Below are 9135 nucleotides of genomic sequence, written 5' to 3'. Positions count from 1 at the left end.
TCATGGAAGAATTACCCTGCAAAGGGAGCTTTGTTTTCCCATGATTTAGGAGAGGAAAAAGAAAGTCACCTTACCCTCCTAACTATGACACCCATTTCCTAAGTACTTATAAACCTTCATAAATATCTTCAATGCTTGGCCTATGGACTGGCCCCTCCTTTGGGACTGCATATTCCATACTTTCTTTGAGGTATATGTTTCACTTTGCTTTGCTAACTGAATACCTGCTTAAACCGTCTGTCTCTCTACCTTAAATTCTTCCTTTGGAGAAGATAAGAACTGAGGAGAAACTTTCACCAGGTAACACCAAAGACTGGGTGGAGACTTGGGGATCTAGTTCAAAGGTAGAATTCTCTCTCCCTTACGTAGGTCAGTTTTTGCCCATTAAGATATTTAACTGGTTGGATAATGCTCTCGAATTTATAAAAGGTCAGATGCAAACATTAACTTTATCAAAAAGTGTCTTCATGGAAACATTTAAACCTTTGACTGACCGACTTCCTGCCTGTTATGGCCTATGTAAGTTGACACAGTAGATGAGCTCTCACCAACTGCTTAGAAAATGTCCCTCAAAACAGGCCCAAGAAGGCCACATTCTCATCTCTCTCACCACTCTCTTGACTGGCCTTCCGGGGAGTCCATGCCTTGTGTGTTCCCTCATTACTGACTCGTCTTGGGATTCTTTATCAACCCTGCATGCCTCGCCACTGGAAAAATCCTCCTCATCTTTCACAGTTCAGATCAAATGTTAGCTCAGCGAAACTTTAATACCGCGCTCCATCCAGGAGACTTCATTCCCCCCTGTTTCTCTGTGCCAGGGCTATTTTAGCATCCTTACATTGCCCCACTTGCATATCAAACTGCAGATCAGCAGCAAGGGTTCAAAAGTGTAGGGGGATTTTCCAGAGGTGGCATGTGTTGGAAGGAACTACTGGTCCTAGGAGGAACAAAGGGAAGACATTAGAACTGTGAAAACTTAGAAGCTCAGAGGCAGGGTTCCATAAGGCTGAATGACCTCAGGCCGCTGTTGGCCTGGATTTGATTTATGTGAGCTTGCTGGATGGGCTGCATGGGCGAGAGACCCCACCCCAGCAGGGATGGGCATCACCTGTTTGCTTCTCTCCACGTCTTAACTGTCACAAGTGTCTGGAGGTGGGAAATTTTAAAGTATTTTGCTTTGCTTTGTTAGTATGGCTACTTAACCTAATAATATATCTTCTGGAATTTGTTTTGTCTTTGCAGTTTCTGTCATAATTGAAGTAATAAGTTTATATGATCTAAAATAATATAGATTCTGGTACCAGACTTGCTAGATTTCATTCCTCATCTCACCAAGTTACAAACTTGTCTGTACCTTGACTTTTTTCCATCTGTCAAATGGAGCTAGTATGACTCTAACCACTTGGGACTATGAAGGGGGTTTAGGCTATCAATAGGAGGAAAAGTCTTGGAATTGTGTTCTGGGTGGAGCTGTTGCTCAGTGGTAAAGTGCCTGCCTAGTATAGGCAAAGTCTGGATTTGATTGGCACCACCAGGAAAAAAATGAGAAAAGAGAAAAACCAAGCAACCAAACAAATACGCCCGAGTCCAGCACAATAGTGATCCCTCGGAAACCTACAGTCGTTTCCACTCCTGGTGCTGTTACTAGTTGATTTCTGTGTCATGTGGATACATTACTTCTTCTTGAGGATATGGACATGATCATAGTTTCTTTGCTCAGCTCCAGTACTAGAGAGAACAATGAGTCTTACTGGATTATATGTGACCTTGTTTGCAGAGATCCGTGCTTGTAACATCTCCGACAGCACCCTTGGAACCTCACAACAAAGCCTGCGAAGTCATTATTACTCCCTTTGACAGATGAGGGGACTGAGAATTAGTCAATAAGTGAATTGTTCGGGGCCAGACAGAGCTGACCAGTGCAGAGTTCCCAGTTTAGCTCCAAAGTCATCACAAAGAAGCACCAGCACCCTGGCCATTGGGAGCTGTTCCTCTCTGGCCCAGCCACCCTTTAGTACCTCCACAGCCTTCTTTTCCTTCTTTTTACTACTCAAAACAGCATTATGGATCTAGAAGACTGAAAACAGAGAGGCCCCCATTGATACACCAGACTGAGTAAGGGCAATGAGTGGACAGGCGCCAGTTATCAATATAAGATGTCCTCGGGGGTAACTGTGGCCTCTTCCATTTTAGTCTTGATTTCTGGGAGGGGAATTTGACTGATTGCCACCACAACCAAGTTTGCCGCATGGGCCGAGGCGCTTGCCACGCATATCCAAAATGACTCTTCGTACTGTTCTTCTACCACGACAAACTGGAAGAGCCTCTCCTGGAAGTTGGCAATTCTTTCTGTCAGGTCGTGGAATTTCACTGCAGCCATGAAACTGCCGATGGCCAGCGCCACGACTCCGCCTGTAACCCAAAACAGCGCCTTTACTTCCTGTTCCTCTTAGCAGTTGTAAGGTCTTCACTGGGGTTTGGAGTGAAAATTGGGGTTTGGAGAATTAATAGAGCAACACAAATTTGAACTCGTGTTTAAAAGCAGTAGGTGATACACAATATCAAAGGCATGAGGGGCAGTCCTCGGGAAAAAGAATAAATTAATGACAGACAGACTTGAATCTGGATGCCTCTAACTCCTCTTTGCTGTAGTATCCCCATCAGAGGACCACTCTCTAGACACCTTACGCCTTCTGTGTAGTGAATGAGTGTTGGATAGGAAGACATAAGATCCTATTCTGCAGCGTGAGGCTTCACCTGCCCGCTGCACTATTCTACAGAAGGTGGGAAGTAGTGAGGAAACTCTGGAATTCCAAACCTCATTTATCTCCCTAACAATTGAGCAAAACTTGGAAGTTGTTTGATGGGTCTGTTTTAATTTAAATTGACACTCAAAAACAACACACTAAACTGAGTCTGGTAGTGCAGGTCTGTAATGCAAAGGCTTGAGAGGCTGAGGCAGGAGGATTGCAAGTCTGAGGACAATTGACCCACACAAAGAGTTCTCTTTATTACTGTTTAGATACTGGCCAGAGGACCGACCAAAGGACTAAGCCTGCATTAGGGGACACTGTGAGCTTCCTTATTCATTCACTGGAGTTCCCTTCCCTTTTCACCACACAGCTTAGCAGCTTACTGACCTCCCTTGCTGAAAGTGCCTGCTGTCCTGAAGTCATGGACTTTCTCTTTGCCATTCTCCTCCTCCTGGCAGCTGCCAAGATTTACAGCTTGTTTTTCTCTCAAACTCCAATAGCAAGGCCCCTTAGCATTCTTCTGAGTCTGTTTTAAAATTCTTTTATTAACAAGATAGGGAGCCCAAAAGAAGAGCTTCAGGTTCCCCTGGTTAACACTTTGGAGCCCAGCCTAAAGGTGTGGCCACCAGTTTCCCTCCCTTGGGGGCTTCTTACCTGCTAGGACATTCCAAAGGCAGATGCCACCAGGGCCATTGACTGCCCTGTAGGGGACCTGAATGATGTTGAGAATAGCAAAACCCATGCTGACCAGAGCGAGGGCCAAGGCCAGGAAGAGGAGCAGCAGAATTGTGACGTGGAGGCTTGCGTTGAGCTCCTTTACCAGATGCGGGAAGACTGCAGAGAGAGATGGTATTTCAAGGTCAGGACATGGCTCCTTTCACGATGTCAGGACTTGCTTTATCCCAATAAGTAAGTAAAGGATAAGAGAAAGAGACAAAAATGCTGGGTTTCCAAAAACCAAGAGACTTCCTGAGATGGATCCATGGACCCTAGAGTTACCACTTGTTAGTTGGCTGGAAATCCTCACTGTGGTGGAGTGAGCACAGATCTGAACGCGGACTGAGCCTGCAGTCCTAAGATCTGATGTTGACCGCTGCAGTTCACATTAGCCCCAGGCACTGGCTGGGCGGGGCAGACGCTATTGCTGCCACGCATCACGGACACTTAATGCTCACATTGTATAATATTTCATGAAAATATCAATTTTCCATAGGAAGGTGGCTGAAGAGGTTAGTGAAACATTTGTATTTGTTTCTCTAGGTTTGCCACTGGTACCAGCAGAGAAAATGAAATGATTCACTAAGAGGCGTTCAAATATTGTCCAGGGCAATCTGAATCTGCTCTCAGAAATGGTATCTGTGGGTATGGCTGTTGTTAACTGTACTCTCTAATGTGGCACATGGCCTCAGTGGGAAGCTAGCAATGGCTGTGTGAGAGAAGGGTGATTGCCCGTTTGCTGAGCACAGTTATGGAGTGAACTCTTCGGAGTCATCATCTCATTCGCTGATCACAATAAGGCACCTGGAGGTTGTCAACTCCCTTCGCCCACAAACTTGGAGACATGGAGTTCATTGTCTTTGGGTAAGGCACCCTGAACTATATATATAGAAGTTAGAATATATATATATATATATATATATATATATATATATATATATTCCTGTGTATTATGAGGTATAATGAGTTTAAGGTCAGTTTTAACAACTCTATATAGAAATTTAAAATAATGAATACAAAAGAATCCTTTCCCTTAGCAGATTCCAAGGTTGGCACCTCTCAAGCCTGAAATCTAGAGGTTTTTTTTTTTATATATATATATATATATTGTTTTAGACAGGACCTCATTATATAGTCCTGGCTGGCCTGGAATTGGCTGAGTAGACCAGGCTGGCTGGCTTCCAGCTCACAGAGATTCACTTGCTTCTGCCTCCTGAGTGTTGGAATTGAAGCATGTACCCCCTTGCCGGGCAGGAGTGAGAGCCTTTGTTCTCCTTGTGCTGTGTCATGCCCAGTGTTTCCAGGCAGCACCCACATTTACATCCTGGGTTTTTTAAAAAAATCTTATTTATTTTTATTTTATGTGCACTGGTGTTGGGTCTCCTGGAACTGTAGTCTCAGACTGCATTGAGCTGCCATGTGAGTGCTGGAAATTGAACCCAGATCCTCTGGAAGAGTGATCAGTGCTCTTAACCGCTGATGCATCTCTCCAGCTCCCACATCCTGGATTCTTACTCAACTTTCTTTCCAGTTCTGTGTTTTCCTTTGTCATTATCTCTGCATGGTCATCTCATTGGCTTTGGAAAGTTTAGCTGGGAGATGGGCTCCTTTCCAAGGAGTTTGCCTTGCTCAGGCATTGTTTTTCCCTTTGTTTCCATTCCAACTCCCTTCTTGAAACTCATCATCCACTTTTCAAACCCTGAGTCTCTTCTTATTCCAGATACAGTAGCTTAACCTAATTACCTGTCTCGTTACTCCCTTTCTTGATCATGCGATCCTTAGGAAGCATGACTCTTATAGCAACCCTTACTCAATCCTTAAAATGCAAAACAGTCCCTCACATGATTGGCAAAATTAAGAACTCCTGTTGATGACAGTGTAGGGAAAAGCCACTCTCGAATCTCGTAGGGATGCTCAGTCCGACATCCCCATTAAAAGGCATTGTCATCAAAGGCAAACTTCTATCAAGGCATTTTCATTGCTAGTCATTGTTGTCCAGATAGGCCAATGCATTCAAAGTTGTGTACATAGATTGGGTGTTCATTACAATAGCAAATGTTTGGAGATAGATTAATTCCTCCAATTAACAAATTGGTTGAATAAATTTAGTTATGACATCACAATCCAGATTTTAGAAAGAACCAGCCGCATGTACATGATGATATGAACCTGTAACTGGAGCTGATTAGAAATTGACACCATATTATGATGATGAAGAGGAGGGAACCTGGGACCAAAGAGTGATGAGGGAAAGGAGGGAAAGAGTACGCAATCCACAGCCTCCAGCTGAACGTCATATATATATATATATATATATATAATTGGCACAGGGTGAATCTCTTTCTAACGCTCACATTCATGTGTGTCACACCCAACTCAGGATCTTCAGGGAACCGAGGTTATCATTACCTTTTATAGTTACTACTTAGAAATTCAAGAGTTTCAGCTCACCAGTTCTTTCCATTAACACCCCCCCCACCTCAACAGGGTTTCTCTGTTGTAGTCCTGTCTGTCCTGAATCTCACCATGTTTCCCAGGATGGCTTTGAACTCAGAGATCTGCCTGCCTCTGCCTCCTCAGTTTTGGGTTTCCATTAGTTTTTGAGAAGAACTCTACATTTTACCCTGTTGCACTGTGCTGCCCCCAGAAAGCTGTGGCTCACTCCTCTTCCACTGTTTCCAAGAATTTTAGGCATCTCCAACTTAATGAAATTGCACTTTGCAACTTGGAATCCACAGCGCTGAACACAGCAGATCCGTTGCCATCATGGCCACACATTAGTATTTAAACTTAGATAATTTGTTTGTTCCTGATTCCAGAAACATGTGATCTTTTGCCCTGGTGAGACAAATATTCCCAGAATTGGAAGCCAGACCCAGGTTTTGGCTCTTGGGGAGGTAATTCTGGGGTAAGAAGTAGGGAGGGGACTAGACAGCTAAACTGACCACACTGTATGGTAGGTACATTCACAGAAGTTGTTTCAGGTATTGATTTCTCTAATTCACAATTTCTCCTTTAATAAAATGTCATCATAAAATCAGGATAGAGAAAATGAACCACAGGGGTGGCGTCAGAAATTCTCCAGTGACTAGAGTCTAGTCTGAGTGAGCTTCATGTCTCCTTTGCTGCACAGCAGACTTTTCTGGGCAGACACTTGTCTACTCAGTTCATCCCTCTTTTCCTGGTGGTGCCTGGCTTGTATCTACTCAGCAGGACACCTGAATGCTTGCATGTCATGCATTTAATGCTTGTTGCTTTCTTTCTGCAGCCATTCCAGTACTGCTTTTATTTCAGAAGTTCAGAAGCTGTTTGTAAATGAGACACAATAAAAATCCCCTAGTCTAAGCACTTTCGCAAGCTCCTCTCTGCTGATTTGTCCCGTGAATAGGGATCTTTTTCTGTGGACCTTCAGAAAGTGGGAAATCCTGTTCAGGGTGGGAAATGCTAATACACCCCTAGTTACTTTGAGTTTACAGTGTACTGCCCTTGAGAGCCATCCTCTGAAGGAAATTAGGTTGTCTCTAGAGAAGTGGTAATACACACAATGTCCCTACAACACATGATCACAGGAAGAAGCTGCCTCAGGCTTCCTGAGAGCTTTCAAGCTTGGTCTCTTCCAAGGTACCGTGAATGAACACATTATACACCCTCTGGGATGACCTGACAGCAGCTGAAAACAAAACATTCTTAAATATTTCGTGACTCGCAGATGAAAATGAAACACCTTGTATGCATCTCACACATTTTTGATGCTTGAGACCTGATTTCACTAGAGGAAACGGTCTCTCACTGAATTCAGAGCAACACTGGCAGCCAACAATCTGTCTGTCTCTACTTTTGACAGCACTGGAGTTACAAGCTTGCACGTGACTGTGCCTGAGCGCCTCTCCAGCCCCCTAGGTTGTGGTAGTAATGGAGTTATTTCCCCAATACTTAAGGTCCATTTTAATTTCTGTGTGAATACAAATATACTCAGAAATGTTTTTCTCAGACATCACGAACCTATCTTTCCTTTTTATATAGGAATGAAGACTGTTTGTATTATGTTTGACAAGGGGTACAACAACTAATTTTCTGTATTTAGTGAGATGCATGTCCTGGCCAGGTTTTTAAACATTCCCACAGTTCTGAGATACAGAAATCAAGTGATGGATGAGATTTCCAATCCCCATGTGATAACAAGCCATTGATTAACTATAGGTTTGTGGGACACTATTCTTACTACTGATCTAATTGACTGTTTTGCTTGTTTTGCTTGTTCTTTCCCAGAAGATCTTCCCCCAAGTCTTTTTTGGACTCTAGTCTTAGGTCTTTGTGAGCCTACTTCGTTTGCCTTCTGAGCTTTGAACTCAGGCCAGTGCTGCTGGCTGCTCATCTTTAAACCCTCAAGTGCCTTCCTCAGTCTCCTTGCCTGAAACGTGTCAGTGGCTCTTCAAACCCCAGAAATACGCTCCCAGCAAAGTCGCTGTGCTGTTCCTCAGGCTATGAAGCTTCCATGCACCAGGGACCTGGAGGTCCCCTTCTGCAGGCATTCTGCACCTGTACACTGTCATAGTGAAGACTGCCAGAGTCACATGGCATGGGTCTGGCATCTGGTTCTGTTGTTTCTGGGCAGAATGAGTGTCCCCAGATGAATTATGAAATGCTGAAACCTCAATGTACTCACAACAATGGGTTGTAAGTGCGTTGTAAAGCTTAAAAGAACCAGGCAATGTGCATCTTCTAGTGGGAGGCCTGCCACATGAGCACTTGATGTTTTACTAATCATTATTACTAGAAGTAACCTGCAAGCTATACAAATTCCTACCTCTAGCATTTTTGTTTATCTTTTTTTAGAAAAGAAAAAAAAAAACAATCTGTTTGCCTTGCTCCATAGGAGCTGTTTGTGGCCTGTAGACCTCAGCGTTATGTCTTAGATACGCAACAGTCAAATCTCACTTAAACATAAGCACTCCTGCAAAGCAAAAAATGCACACACCAGTTTACGTGCCCCAGTGTGCTCACGTGCCCCAATATACTCACTTGTAAACTGTGACTGGCGGCCTCCGAGCCCACACTGCCGTACTTTACAACCTCGGAAGAGCCCATAGTAAATGTCCCCGATGAATTTGACCAGTTCTGGGTCTGTGGCATTGACCAAATCCACTCCAGTTTGACACAGGATCTTCCCACTTAACCAATGGGGCACAGCCAAGGCGACGATGATCAGTAGGAAGGAAGAGAAACTGAGCAGAGAGGCCAGCCCGTACCACGCCTTTTTGAACCATCCAGGCATGCTAGTGAGCGCAGATCATCCCCCAGGACTCCAGGCCACAGTAGGGCAAGGGGACATCTTTTAGACACTCGACACTAGCCTGCTCCATACACACCAACCCAAGACCCGCAGTCCGTCTCCTCAGCCTCCTTCAGGGCCTGCCTTCTCATTGTGTTTACTACAAGCACATCCCCAGCCTCTGCAGATGATCTTCCCTGGACTCGACAGAGCCGAGTGTATTACCCAAGGAAGTAACCCTATATCTCCCACTGGACTAGGGTTTCAGCAGAGGCTTTAATTGTTCCTCCGTTCAAGTATTTAAGTCATCATGATGTAGGCATCATAATGACCAGAGAGTTATTACCAAGCCAACCCAGGGACAGCTGCTGACAAAGGATGCTAACTAGACTT

At 44.3% G+C, this 9135-nt stretch overlaps 1 protein-coding gene across 1 annotated transcript; it reads right to left on the bottom strand.

Moving 5' to 3' along the window:
* Positions 1–2146: 2146 nt before the first annotated feature.
* Clrn2 (clarin 2) lies at positions 2147–8745 on the bottom strand. Its single transcript, XM_057771025.1, has 3 exons — positions 8493–8745; positions 3408–3587; positions 2147–2412 (listed from the first exon to the last, which is right to left on the bottom strand). Exons 1-3 carry the CDS (start codon positions 8743–8745, stop codon positions 2147–2149), a joined length of 699 nt encoding a protein of 232 aa, XP_057627008.1.
* Positions 8746–9135: the final 390 nt, after the last annotated feature.

This window comes from Chionomys nivalis, chromosome 6 (genome assembly GCF_950005125.1).
Source record: "Chionomys nivalis chromosome 6, mChiNiv1.1, whole genome shotgun sequence".
In the NCBI taxonomy this organism is placed as follows: Eukaryota; Metazoa; Chordata; class Mammalia; order Rodentia; family Cricetidae; genus Chionomys; species Chionomys nivalis.
Note: the sequence above shows the minus strand (reverse complement) of the source record. Positions and strands in the feature narration are given on the sequence as shown.

Excerpts from the sequence above, each read along its gene's own strand:
- Clrn2 (XM_057771025.1), bottom strand. The coding sequence starts at position 8,745 with ATGCCTGGATGGTTCAAAAAGGCGTGGTACGGGCTGGCCTCTCTGCTC. Across the intron at positions 3,588-8,492 it reads CCGCCAGTCACAGTTTACAA|TCTTCCCGCATCTGGTAAAG; the intron begins GTGAGTATATTG and ends CTCTCTCTGCAG. Across the intron at positions 2,413-3,407 it reads CCTTTGGAATGTCCTAGCAG|GCGGAGTCGTGGCGCTGGCC; the intron begins GTAAGAAGCCCC and ends TTTGGGTTACAG.